The following is a 14,932-nucleotide window of genomic DNA, read 5'->3' as shown; positions in this document are numbered from 1 at the left end:
TGTTCTCACTGTACCAATATGGGTCTTTCTAACTTACTTATGTCTTCACTCACACGCAGAGATCCAGAACTTGTGTTTTCGCAAGTTTCTTGAATCAAGTTTGAGTTTTCATTCGCGGATGAAATAATAGGATACAAAGAAATGTAGAGAATGAAAAAGAGAAAAAACCAACAAAATCCCATATGTGGTTTGCTGTTTTGAAAGTATTGAAGCAACTGAGAATGTAAGTACAGTATATGGACACACACATCAACCTTCAATTTTTGTGTCCACACTCACCTAAAAAATATACAATTTTAATATGTTTCATCATTTTCAATAAGTAACTACCACCTCAACGGTGTAAACAAAGACATGGTTGGTGGGAATATATACTATATTATTAAGTGTGAGATATTTAGAGTAACTATATCAGATGATACTAAGATATTTAATTCTATAATTATCTTTCTTATCCTACTAAAAATCTCTTCAAGTCTTATTTTGACATGTTTATTTATACATAATTATCCATATTTGTCGGTTTTTTTTATCGACGTGTATCAAATAATTCAATTATCTCATCAAACTAACCAATCGATATCTTAGAGAAACCGTATTTAATTTGGTATTTTAAGTGGATGTTCCATTTTACCTCATTATTCTTTGGATGTATAATGTAGTTAGGTCTCATAATCTATAGGATCATTATTTTAAAAAATTGGATAGGATATAAAGTGGTTAATAATAATAATAATAATAATAATAATAATAATAATATGTTTAGTTTAATTGATTAAAATTGTAATTAGATTTGTGATTTAATTAAAAAAATCATAATTTGCTTTTTAACTACGATAATTGGGAACGGAAGAAATGATTTATTATGAGGTTTTTAAATTTTCTTTTCATTTACATATATCATAGATTATTATTTTTTACTTAAATTAATGACTAAAAATCATGTAAAGAGTAAGAATTTTATTTATTTATTTTTATAATTAAACACGAGATTAATTGAGGAAATTATTCCCTATTATCGGTGTCGTCTAAGGGCCCCAGTTTCCCAATGTGCCATTTCTAGCCCTAACCTGAAGCATGTAACCCCCCCAAACCCAACTTGTATCTCTCAAAATTAGAGGAAATTATTCCATATTACCGGTTTTAGGGGTTTGGCTTTGGAATTTCAATTTAAGGATTTTATGGAATTTGAACATCATGGCTTTGCAGGGTTCTGATATTACGCCGAACCACCCGCGAGTTATCGATGGATGAAAGCATTGGTTAGCCCAATTCTCTGAGTCTGTCTTCTTGTACGAGCACCATGAAGCGAGGTTCGCAACTCTTTGTGCAATTGTATATATCAATGATACATCAACACTGAAACTTCATGATGGAAATGCATTCAGTTGCATTTTAAACTTTTGTTCTAGAAATGTTTACAAATTATTGTTTTGTGTGCGTTATTGTGAATATTCGTGTACTACAGTATTTGTGCTTGATGATGGATGACGGAAAAATCTCCTTCATAGCATGAGCGAACTGAAATAAGTATAGATGAATAGGCCATTAGTTGATGTTAGATTGAATAGATTTCAGATTTAAAATATATGCTTTGCTCGGGTTCTGGTTTCCGTTCCCGGGAACAATACAATCAGGGAGGAACAGTTTCATCTTAGTTTATGTTAAGATTGGAACTTGGATCTAACTCAACCCCAAAAGCTAGCTCAAGAGGGGAGGATTGTCCAAGCCCATATATACAACTCCTAGGTATTTTATCCAACCGATGTGGGACAATTAACACACCCCTCTCACGTCCAGGAATGAACATCTGGAGCGTGAAGTTGCAAATGACCCAACTATGGGCAGAACGGGTGGTCCAACACATAAAGGTGGAACCTGAGCTCTGATACCATGTTAAGATTGGAACTTGGACCTAACTCAACCCCAAAAGCTAGCTCAAGGGGGGAGGATTATCCAAGTTCCAATCTTAACAGTTTAAGATGTTCAATCTTTTTCCTCGCTCTTATTTTACTATTTTATGTTTTGTGCTTCCCTTCACTAAAATTATGGTCTCTGTTAGCAGCTTATCCTGTGTCCTCTCTCCAATGAGTAGCTGCTGGGATGCATTGGGGACACTTCATTATCACTACTCTTGGAGGTTCTTAAATATGAGATAGTTTAGCAAGCACGGATGGAATTTTAATCTCCTGTTCGTGACATACATGGAGATGGGAATATGCAGATTGATATGCTTGAGGATTCGTGATTACAGAGCGATGGTTCTGCTTAAAAGATGTTGTCAGAGTCAACAATTCCTAAAGACATTCTCAGTAACTGGTCTTGTTCAAAGATATTGTCAAAGTCAACAGTTCTCAACAACGCATTATGACTACGTCAGCAAAACTGATATGTGGAGGCTTATCTGATGAAAGAACACTTTACAAATTCCCTTTTTTGTATTCTAAACTTTCTGCTGTTTAAAGAAAATTTGTTCACCTGGCTGGAATGAAGTTTCTTTTCTTGAAACTGTAGTGGGACATTCAAATAATTGATTTTACTCCGCTCATTTTGAGTTTTTTTCTGACCTTTAATGTAATGGTGTGATTAGTTGTATTAAATTACTTTGAATAATGATCACACTTATTGAAGAATTTAGCAGTTTTATTTAATGGAAAATTATAAGAGAACATCTTAAAAACGGATCTTCTCAATCTAACAAGGGTTTAGAAGTAAGATGAGATTTGGCTGGACTTTTATATCATGCACGTGGTTCTTATTCCGTGTTAAATCCTAGCATTAATTTCTTCGGAAGCAACTTCATTGTGAGAGTCCACAAATAAAAATTGGTATATCCTTAGCTGGAAGGAATTAAGTTCTATGAATGGTGTCCGTGATTTCAAACTATAAACAATATGTTCAGATTTTGAATGTTTTTGTTTATAGATTTTGTTAGGATTAGTCTTTCTAATATAGTATTATAGATGCGTTCTGAAGGCCATTTCGTCATTCGACTAACTTTGTTTATTTTTAGACTACGGTCCATTTGTTGACTCGTGTGAACTCTGTGTTGCTGGAATGGGACCAGTCTGCTGCTCCCGGTCCACATGGTCCGTGGTCCTCTCTTTGTAGGCCAAGAGGTTTGAATTGGTTGCTTCATGGTGTAATGATTTTTAAATGTTGATTTGGGCACACGTTATTGTTTGGAATGGTCATTACTTACCAGGAGATATACCAGGTATGCTCCTGTTTCATTACAGAATTAAGAATGAAAGTTGTCCTTGTTTATGTTAAGTTCCAGATGTCAACATCATTTGATATAAATCGATGATTGTTTATCAGAAAGTTTCCTGTTAGATTTGGCTCATAGTTGAGTATGATTTTCTGATTTACTTTTGTCCTTTACTATGTTGGTGGCTTGAATTGGAACTAACACATTTTTTGGGTACCAAACTGTTCAATCAGATTATTGTTTTCAAAGGTCGGTACCCCATAGTTGATCAAATATTCAATGCATTATTCTATGTATTGCACTAATTTGACTTTCATTTAGTAATTAGTATGCAAAGTGTTTGAGAAGCCATATATTTCGGAGGCTACTAAATTAGCATGAACTTTATGGATTGAGTATGTTGAATTGGTTTCATTACACTGGCAGATGTTAGTTGCTATGCTTAATGAATTTTAATCCTCACTCCTGTAAACTGGACCTGAGTCTTGAGTTGGATTTTCGGAGTATGACACTGCAATCTCCAAATTTCATGTGGCCGACTGTGACATAGTTGATACTCCGAGAGCAATTGATAAAAATGTTGTGATTAATATATATTTATCATATGATAATAAAGTATGTATCATTTTACATTTACTTTTTCATATGTTCCTGCTGGTGAATGATATGTTAATATTTTTTTTAAGAAAAGTAATGAACTATTTGTTTATTTGGATATATATGTACCCAATCAACATATTGTGCATTCACCAAAAAATGATAGAAAACAATATCTTATTAATTAGATAGAAAGAACAATATAACAGTTAAAGTAAATCTGACAGAATATATTCTTATATACAGTATATACATTCAATGATTAAAAAAAATGTTTGTATGATGAAAAATTCTTGAAAATTTATATAAGTTTTAACATGCACTAAAATTCATTGGAAATGTTATGTAAAACTGATAAAAGTATATCATATATGTTTTTATTAAAACCAATCTTAGTTTATGCATGTTAATTTTTTTCTGTATTGGAAATTTTGGTCGCATTCACATCTATGCTAAATAGATGTTGCTTTTAACATAAATTTACTTTTTAAATACCATCTGCATATTTTAATGATTCACATTTTGTCAAAATGTTATATTTGATTGTTATGTTAAAAGTTCGTTCTTTTGGTGGGAGTATTTTCTGTAACTCATTCTCAAACTGAGAGTGTATCGGTGTATTTTATCATGAGCTGGATTCAAAGGTAGATCAGAAGGCTTCTCAATATTTGTAAGATAATATTATTCCTGTTTTATTTTATTCATGTACTACTATGCTGTTATAATATTTGTAAGTGATTGAATATATTTTGATATCTCATGTTTAACAATGTTTCCTAGGCTCTGTAATTTTTGCTGAACTATGCCAGCGTTTTCAATCTAATACGGTTGGAAGTGGCATCCAAAATTTAATTTTTCTGCACTCAAGGCCACACGCTAAGAATTCTATTTAAATGCACATACATTTACTTTATATTATTTTGTTCTATTATTATCTGCATTCTAGTGATTCCTTTGTGTCACTAAATTTTGCATTCAATGACATGAAAATGTAATTGCAGGCATGTCTTTTTTATCTGGATTTGGTTCCTTGCAATGGAAATCACAAAGGGTAGCACTAAATTTACTACTCCATGTCTTCTAAACATTATGGAATGTTTCTATCTTTCACAAGAGTTAAGTAACTGCTATGGCGTAGACTACTAAACAATGACCATAAACGGGTAGATTTTGTTGCACAACTATTTTTTTCCCTAAAATCATGCACACACTACCGTGTAGAATTATACCTAGGTATTATTATTAGTTTTTTTTTTTCCCAAAAAAGTACTTTCTATATGCTAACCGCTAACTAGTTGTATAATCAATTACGACGCATATACCTAACTCGCTAAAAGACATAATGCAGGTCATTAATTCGCTGTAATCTAGTGAACTCAAATCCGCAAATACTAATAATTTCAATTTCTTGTGCATAAAAAGTATAAGGATTGGATAAATCAACCAATGAGAAGCCAAGCTTCTCCCAGAAGTCATCGCAAATTTTCTTGTGGTTCTCGCTTTCTCTAAACCCTTTTCCTGTGATCTTCTATTTAAAATCCAATGCTACCTATAATTTTACTCTCATTTCCTTCTCCCATTCATAAGATTTCTATACCTTAGTACTTTTTGATCCACCTTCCCCTCTTTGTTTCTGTGCAGGGCTTCCTTCAAGGTTTGTTTGTCTGTTTTTTTAACAATTTTTTGCTATAAAATAGTTTGTTTTGTTTTCTTGTGCTTTCTTGTTGAATCGGTCACTTGTCATAAGCCTTTCTATGGTTTTGGGTGTACGATTAGATTTGGCTTCTTGTCCTTATAGTCGAGTTCCAAATGTAGTATTTCAAAACAACATTTATTTTGTGATCTGTTATTTAATTTAGTCATATGATGTGTCTTTATTTATTTGAAGAGGGTTTTATTGGTGTTTTTGCGTTATAAACCTATGTTGTGAAAACGGTAGGGCTTGTTTTGCACACTGTATGCCTTTTGATCCCAACAAAAAGCATCAGTGGTTACTCTGGAGTACTTTATATTTCAAGAACCAAGAGGGGCTTTGATGCTCCACCAATGTTTTATTTTGTCATTGGATCTGACTATCACTCTTGTAGTTTAGTGGAAGGTTTGTCATCCAGGGAATTGTGGTGTATTTACATTTTAATCTTTTATTCTCTTCTTTGTTTTTGATTGCCATAGGGGTGTTTTCTTTTGGAAAAAGGTTAGATAAAAGTTTAGTGCAGGATAATTTTTTTTGTGAAAGTCTAAGTAAGTTGGATTCCGTGTCTTCTTTTCTCTTCTTTCAATGGCAAGGATGTCCCTCACCCTACCCCCGGGTTTTCGATTTCATCCAACTGATGTTGAGCTGGTGATGTACTATCTCAAGAGAAAGGTTATGGGAAAGAAGCTTCATTTTGAAGTTATTTAAGAGATCAACATTCATAAATTCGCTCCGTGGGATCTTCCAGGTAAATGTATTACATGGTTGTTTTCCCCTTCATTCTATGTGGCACTTCTCTGTTTTAATCTAGGAAAAATTATACTCTATCAGATGAGTTGTTTTATTTAAATAGATTTTCTTAATTTTCTGGGAATGAATTTGTAGGCGCAATAATTGTCAATTTTATTGTTTGTAGAACATGCTAAGAAAGATGCATGTTAATTTTGATATTTTCTTTTATTTTTAATAAAGATCATTATGCCATATTATTAATATTAAAAATCTAGGGTGGACATGGTGCAGTTGAAGCCCTAATACAACTGAGACGCACCAACGGTGCCATTCAACCACCAAATAAATTCTAAATTATAAAGGATAAACGTAAATAATCTAGAAATATAAAAACAATTACCTAAAAATTACAATTTATTTCCTATTTTTTCCTAGGCATCAAACTGTATTTAGAGGTGGAGGCTTGAGGTTTGGCCACCTCCGTTTCAACTTTTGATACTTATTTAGTATTTTATTGTTTGTTTTTTTAAAATAACATCCCTTAAAATAAGGTAAAAAATTTTTGTACAAGTACATCAGACATACCCGGGAGAAAGCAAATATTGAACCAATAGAATCAATGATATCATCACCAACTACACAAGGCATACCCCGGTTCTAGAAACAAGCAAAAATGATCATATCCACACACATCATAAATAACAATAATGCAATCAAGAGCTTATATCCAGATGACTTAGCGAATATCGAAGAGTAGAGATATTGATTTTCTAATGATACCCTCGGGACACGGCATTTCTTTTTCAAAAATAGCTCGATTGCATGCATTCCAAATGTTGTAGACGCATGTTGCCATTGCAATGCATGTCAACTTGTACAATGCAGAATTACCTCTATAGACATCTCAGAAAACTTTCTGAGCCGATGATGCAGATCCTTTGATTTTACGCAGCCATTCTTTGATGTCATTCCAGATTCTCTTCGACACATCACATGCAAGTAAAGATAACCAGCTGATTCATCATTGTTTTTTTTTTTTGATAGGAAACAGTACTTTTATATTATAAGAGTAATCCGCGAAATCTGAGAGCGCTAGTACACTATCGTCAAGACTATAAAAACTTTCAATCTCTAACTATATCTGAAATAGATAAGTGATTAAACTCGTCTTTTTTCCAATATCATTCCCAAACACCACCAAACCGTACATGGATCTCAGTCACCCATTTCACCCACAGTCTATCCTTCTTCATATGAATCTTCCATAACGTTTTTGCAATCAAAGCAGTTCCAAGCCAATAAATTTTTAAGCTCCATGCCCACATCTTCCTTTGGTCTACAAAACATGTTCCAAGAGATAGGAGGTTGCTTCGAGGGCCACACAAACTTCCTACAATCCTATAAATGTCATCCACGATATTAGAAGTGAGTGGTAGAATAGATAACCAGAAGTATTCTACCTCTTGAAGTGCCGATCAAATTAATTCGATCTTCCCGACATATGATAGTGAGTGTCTTGGCTAGGAGCTAATTTTAGCCCCAATTGCATCCACAAGTATAACCTGAAGTGCACATCTTCCTAGATGCAAGAGGAATACCGAGGTATCGAAACAGAAAATGGCCAACATTAAAACCTGTCATATCCGAAATGGACTTTCTCACACTATCAGTCATACCAGCCATATATATGTTAGACTTCATCATATTTACTGTCAACCCCGCCTTATTACCAAAATGATTCAAGCAATCCATCGTCATAGAAACACTGTTGATATCCCCTTTTTTGAGAATAGAAGTAAATCATTCGCATATGCAAGATGTGTAATACCCACCTTACTGCATCTCGGGTGGAACTCAAAAGATGGGGATAAAGACGTGATTCAGAGACCTCGATAACACTTCAATACATAATGTAAACAGAAAAAAGGATAACGGGTCACCTTGTGTGAGGCCCCATTGATCAAGAAAGAATCCATGAATCTGTACATTCAAAGATATAGAATACGAGGTTGTTGTGACACACTCCATGATCCATCCCACAAATCGAGAAGGGAAGTTAAATAGGTCCAAAATGGACTCCCTCACACCATCATCCATGCCAGCCATGTATATTGTTTGTTTAGTCCCAATTCCAATTGTTGTTATCGTGTCAACAAATTTTAGAGTCGTAATGGTTTATTTGTTCTTCGCAGATAAAGCTTGTTTAAAAGGTAAGGATCTGGAATGGTTTTTCTTTTGCCCTAGAGAGAAGAAGTATGCAAGTGGATTCCGAGTGAAGCGTGCTACAGATAATGGATATTGGAAAATTACTGGAAAAGACAGAAATGTCTTTTACAATGATAAAATTGTTGGAACTGTGAAAACCTTGGTATTCCACCTGGGTCATGCACCAGTAGTGAAAAGAACTGACTGGATTATTCATGAGTACAGGATCCTCGATGAAGAATTGGCGGCAACAGGCGCTCAGGTATGTTGGCAAACTAGTTACTGATTGAAATATTTAAAGTTTACAATTTAATTAAGTTGACCGGCTTTGTAAAAAGAATGTTGAAAGGAGAAATCAAGATTGTCAATTTCTCATTGCAATATAAAATTAATTTGCATGCCTTGTGTTCAAAAATATACAAAGGAACTGTAAAGGAAAGCTAAATTTAAGCTAATTATATTAGATTAATTTTACTGAAAATACAGATTTGTACAGCTTGAATATTCCGGACGAAGTACTCGAATTCTCTTGACGGTAGTCCTTTAGTAAGAATATTTGCAACCTTATTTGTACTTGGAATATGAGCCATATAATTATCCAGTTTTCCTTGATAAAAGTGCTTATGAATCTCGACATGCTTCATACCATTGTGAAGAACTGAGTTATGTGAGATGGAGATGGTCGCTTAATTGTCACATAATACTTTCATAGGCATAGAATGAGAGACTCCTAATTTTTCCAATAATCTCTTGATCTGCATTGCCTCACAAACACCTCGAGCAAGATCTCAAAACTCAGCCCGACACAGCTAGCCACCACAAGTTACTTCTGGCTTCCCGTGTAACCAATTTACCCCTAAAAAACGTACAATAGCTAGAAGCCGATCTCTATCAGTGACATTTCAGTCCAATCTGCATCGATGCAAACTGTGGCTTGAGGTTGCCATGTTTTTAAAATAATAAACCTTTTCCTGGAGTTCTTTTCAAATACCTAAAAATTATGTGTGTTTGGCATTGGGAGTGCTTAAATTGGCAACTGCAAAAGCTATATCAGGGCAAGTATGTGAAAGATAGATCAGTCTTACAACAAGTCATTGGTACCGATCTCTTCTACTTCTTTAGGCGTGACTTGTTGGAGCTTCACATTACAATCAACTGGTGCCTCAGTTGCTTTGCAGCCTAGTAAGCCCCTCTTTCAGAAGGCTTATCTTCTCTGGATGGTGTAAACTCTACACTGCACAAAAGTATTTCAATGCTCCTAGATCTTTGATCACAAATTCATTAACAAGCGCTTCTTTCGATCTTTTAAGTTAAACATGATCATCACTAATGGAGATGATTTCATCAATGCGATGACAATCATCCCCTACTTTAGAGCATCTGCAAATATGCGTGATCCTGTTGGAATTGGTAATACCCCTGGCTTCTGAAACCTTCCTAAATCACTCATATTAAGCTCTGGGAGACTGCTGAGTCCATTAAGAGCTTTCTTTAAGCAACATACTTTATATGTGCCATATTTCTTCTCAAAACCTAGTGGTGACTCTATGAACACTTATTCTGAGTCTTCATTTAGTAAGCCATTCTTCACATCTTATTGGTGTAATGGCTAATCAAAGTGTATTGCTGGAGACATAAGAACTTAGATTGAGTCTATTTTTGCAACTTATGCAAAAGTTTCTTGATAATAGATTTCATATATCTGCGTAATTCCATTAGCAAAAGCTAGTCTCAACACTCAAACAAGAAAAACAGAATGAATAACAGCTCCCCTCTTTCACATTTTTATTTCTTTCCCTCTTTCTAGACTCTTCTAAAGTTTGTAACTCTTGGGCTGTTTGGATCTAGGCAATAATTGGGTCCATGACACATGGCCAATACAATGCATTTTTCAGCTTAAGATCAATGCATTTTTCACAAAAACCATTTTTACTCTTTAGGGGCTATTTCAAAATACATGTTAGCTTCCTGTTAATTAGATAACATGATGTTAGAACAGCTTCTCACATTATTACTTTGGAACATGCATAGAATACATTATTGCTTGGGCAACTTTGCGTTGATGCCGGATTTTCTTTCAGGAAGTCCATTTTGTTGAGGAGTAACACACAAGTGGATTGATGTTCAATGTCTTTTTATTTATGAAAATTTCCCCAAATATTTGTTAAAGATGAAGCTCCATTATTAGTTTGAGGAATACTTATTTTGGTTAAAACTATTTTTCGACCATAAATTGTGGAAATCTTTGAATAATTTTTCAACTTCAAAATTTTCAAATCATCAGATAAATCCAACTAAGTCAAGTATGATTATCAATAGAAGTAATAGACCATGTTTTCCGGTTAAAGTATTAATTTTTAGGGATCATAAGCGTCTCTGGGAATCAAATAAGATTGTTTTGATGCACGATAAGGCCTTGATTTATATGAAACTCAATGACTTGCATTCACACTGTCTCTTGACTACAGTTGCTTTTTCTATTCTTCGATGTTGCAAACGAAGTTGTGATTATCATAAACTACATGAAACTACTAACACTTCAATTATATTATGAACTGCTAGATAGTTCTAGGCACTCATCCTGTTTGATATATGTTTGATATGAAAGTTATAAAATTCCTATTCAAGTTCTGCCGTTTTTGCAGGACAATTATGTGCTTTGTAAAGTCTTTAAGAAGAACGGTTTGGGTCCAAGAAATGGTTCACGTGTTGGAGCCCTATTTGATGAGGCAGATTGGGCTAGTGATGATATCAATATTGCTCAAAATCATATCATATCTTCTCAATGTAATGGTCCAACTTTTGCATTAGTTTTGCCTCAAAAGCAAAGCCTTTCAGTTGAACCAGGCATAAATGATCCTGGGAGCACTTCTGCTTATTGTCCACTATCCTCAGTGGGCCCTTCTACCAGCCAGGTTCTTGTGGATGAACCAGATGCCGAACTTGAGCGTTTATTAGCCTGGCTTGTGGATTGCAATGTGAATGACACTATGTTGCTTTTGAATGACAATGGAAATCTCGAGGTAGTTATACTTTATATCAACTTTGATTTGTTTTTTGTTCTCATCATATCCTTTTAGTTGAATATGCACTTGATTGTTTTGTCCTCTTGTTCCTTTATTTCCTCATCCTGGCCCATCTCGGCCATCCATGAAGTGGTGAACGTGGCCACCTGTATCATTTAGAAAGATAAAAATATGAACTATGAAAGAGATGCAATGTGTTTGCATATGATATAATCACGTGAATGTGATCAACCACATGACTATGGCATCATTACTCGTTTTGAATTTTCAAATTTGTTTGTTTTTTTACCGTCATTTTTGGGTCTTTTCATACGTATACCCAATTTGATCATCTAGCCACATAAATGGTGTGAGCTGGTATAAGACTTTAATTTGTATGGTAATCATGCAGTCAATCATCAGTTTTTTCCCCTTATGTGCATCCCTTTTTAAAATATTAGAAAGAAGCTTCATTCTTAAATCATTTGATTAGGACTACCAACCACGAGTTCATGATTTTGTCTGGTCTGCTTTAGTGCGGTAATATTTTAGTAGTGCTGTGCCAAGCATCATATGGTTTTTTTTTTTTTTGGATTAAACAAAGCATAAACCAAAATGAGCCAAATTTAAATTTTTAAGCAGTTGTGGTTATAATATTTGTTCATTTATGCTCAATTTTGTTGTGAGCCAAAACCAAATGTATTAGTTTCTTTAGCCAGTGTATGACGTGGAACTAAGAAATTAGATTAGTTTGCCAAACTAACACTAATACACTGAAAATAGATTCTTGTAAACATGACCAAGATTTTAAAACTGATGGTTCCAGTTCCAGTGAAAGGCGGTACATTCATAACAGAACCATCTAAATATGGTTTCGATTATGTTATGATTTGAACCAGTTTAAAATGAAATTTATTCATTTAAACTATCAACGTCAAGAATAAAATAAAGGTATGACTAGTGAAGTGATCGAATCAATTTGATTACATAAATTAAGTCATCTATGTATATTTCTGGACCTTAAATTTATGAATAAATGATGGTTTTAACTATGGTTTTACGTTATTCTAGTTTCTTGTATTTAGGAAGCAAAACGAACTATAAGTCCTCGGTTTCGGTTTTGGATTTTCTAGTTTGTGAGAGACAATTCTAATTTTGTTTTTATTGCAGTAGCCCTTACGATAGCATTGAGGTATCTACTAGGGACAAATGCTTTGTGGTAGGCTTTGATTGCCTATAATAGAAACAAATACATCATTATGCTGACGGATTGGTAGGCTGAGGTAAAAATGGAGAAAGTCTCAATTTATGCTCATCATTTGAACGAAATAAGGAGAATACTGAAAGGTGGTATATAAAAGCAAAATTGTAGGAGTAACATCGCAAAAAATAACATCTACATCACTTTTGAGTGCAAGAATATCAAACATGTACTTGATAGGTCAGATCTTGAACAAATCAGATATATCATAAGACTAGATTTATTCAAAATTGGGTGATGAGGATGCAAACGTGGAAAGGGAATATCCTGTGAAGTACCAATGATGACATACAATTTATCAGATTATCTACACACCTAACTGCATCAGCTCTGAGGTATTTCCAAAATTGCATATGAATCATGAAGGTCCTTCTTACTAACATCTTTATGATTCTGGTGGTTTATCAGCGACACTGATCTATTGAGATTTGTCGGTGAAAATTAAATTTCTGACTTTGTAACCCTTATAATCAAAATTTATGGGAAAGAGGTCCCAGGTTTCTTCTTTTTTTTATGATTATTCTTTAAATTTGTTTGTTTATGCTTATCCCTTGTTATTGTATTGAAATGCTGTGCATTGGCATACACCTCTGTTCTTTTTTTGTTACAAATATTCGACTGTTTGATGCTCCTTATGGCAAACAAATTCTCAGTCTGTGGTTGCCACAACTTGAAATATTAAGATAGATCTCCATATTTTTAAATGCGAGTGAAATAAAACTTCGTCCACTTTTATGTATTGATTTGAAGATGTGCTGAAGTATATTGTGCTTAGCAGGCTGATCTCATTGGCAAGGGAAAGAACATTGTCTTACCTGGTTTTGAGGGGAATGATATAAACACCAGCACCAATGTCCAAGCACATTATACACAGATAAATGAAGCTGGAATTGATTTCTCAGTTATGCAAAAAGATGGTCTTGTAGCTCCAGTGAATTTCTCTGCTGCAGTCTGTGGAACCGAACAATTTCAAATGTGTGACAGAGTGGGATCCTACTTTAATGAGAATATGCAAGGAGGCAATTTATCTGGTGCGGCCCATTATGCTTCTTGCATTGGTCAGCTACCATTGCTTCTGAAAGAATCTGAGATTGAAGGTTTTTTAAATGTGGCTCAGATGGTGAGACCATTAATTTTGATTTTTCAAATTTTAAACGGAATTCCCATAGATATCATTCCTGTATTTTATTATTCGTTTTATTTATTTTCCTTTAACATTAATAAATTAAACTTGAAATACAGGAAAATGATAATTATTACCATGGATCTAATGCTGCGTATGCCTCAGACTTCTCAAGTCAACCACCTGTGGTGCCAGAAGAATCAAATATGGCAGACAGTTTTCTGAATCTGGTTCAGATGGTGAGACCAGTAACTTGGTTTTTAAATTGTAAAAGAACTCCACTCAGTATTCCTCTTTTTACACGTTCCATCCTTATACTTTAACCTTGAAACGTAGGAAAATGATAATTATTACCATGGAGCTAATGCTATGTTTGGCTTGGACGCCTCTTATGGACAACTGCAGAACGGTGGCCTTTTTTATCATGAAATGGAAACAGGTGGATATGATGACAATCTGTGATGGAGCTGGTTATTATGTGATGAGCTTCTGTCACAGCTACTTGAGAAAATATTAGAACTTGGAACTTTTGGTGAGCATTGACATATTTTGCAAGCACGTCTTGGCTTGGAAAACTGGGATGTTTTTTTTGCTTTTGGATTTTGCCTTCATACTCCTCATTTTGAGACCATGAGCAGTTGAAAAAAAAAAGGAATTAAAAAATTATGGTTATTTTTATGTAGATTCGTTCCATCTCTGTTGGGTGGAGTCTACCTTTTAGAGCAGCTGGAGAAACTATCTCCAGCAGTTTCACGAATTATGACTGTCACTTGGGATTCATTGGATTTATTTTGTGGACTGAAGTTTTAATTATCCATGGTATTGCTGCTTTGTTTGGGACTTTGTCTATTTCGTTTACGCTTGGTATGAACTGATTCCACCGTTTATAGTTCCCTCTCAATCTGTCATATATATACGGTCTTATTTCACTGTCTCATGGTTCATGAACCTTAGAATTAGGCTCTCATTTAATAGAGTTTCTACTCTTTTTCAGGCATTTACCTGGTCAGATTTTCTCTGTTCTTTATGGGATCTATTGTAGCTCAACTTAGGCAATAAATTTAAATAATTGTCGCTATGACAAGCATGCTTGTTCGGAAAATAG

General features: G+C 34.3%; 1 protein-coding gene and 1 long non-coding RNA gene across 3 annotated transcripts; both read left to right on the top strand.

Moving 5' to 3' along the window:
* The first annotated feature begins 884 nt into the window (after nt 1–884).
* On the top strand, nt 885–5,779 carry LOC140976313 (uncharacterized). Of its 2 annotated transcripts, XR_012175191.1 has the most exons (3): nt 983–1,313; nt 2,066–2,280; nt 3,014–5,779. It is a non-coding gene; the product is annotated as an uncharacterized lncRNA (long non-coding RNA). The 2 variants fall into 2 exon arrangements; XR_012175190.1 differs by lacking the exon at nt 3,014–5,779 and having other exon boundaries at nt 885–1,313; nt 2,066–2,633.
* A 2,525-nt stretch (nt 5,780–8,304) lies between these two features.
* On the top strand, nt 8,305–14,700 carry LOC140977442 (uncharacterized). The gene is made up of 7 exons (XM_073442189.1): nt 8,305–8,339; nt 8,432–8,443; nt 8,664–8,700; nt 11,084–11,461; nt 13,483–13,824; nt 13,947–14,066; nt 14,164–14,700. Exons 1-7 carry the CDS (start codon nt 8,305–8,307, stop codon nt 14,287–14,289), a joined length of 1,050 nt encoding a protein of 349 aa, XP_073298290.1. The 3' UTR covers nt 14,290–14,700.
* Nucleotides 14,701–14,932: the final 232 nt, after the last annotated feature.

Source organism: Primulina huaijiensis, chromosome 5, assembly GCF_012295235.1.
Source record: "Primulina huaijiensis isolate GDHJ02 chromosome 5, ASM1229523v2, whole genome shotgun sequence".
NCBI lineage: Eukaryota > Viridiplantae > Streptophyta > Magnoliopsida > Lamiales > Gesneriaceae > Primulina > Primulina huaijiensis.
Note: the sequence above shows the minus strand (reverse complement) of the source record. Positions and strands in the feature narration are given on the sequence as shown.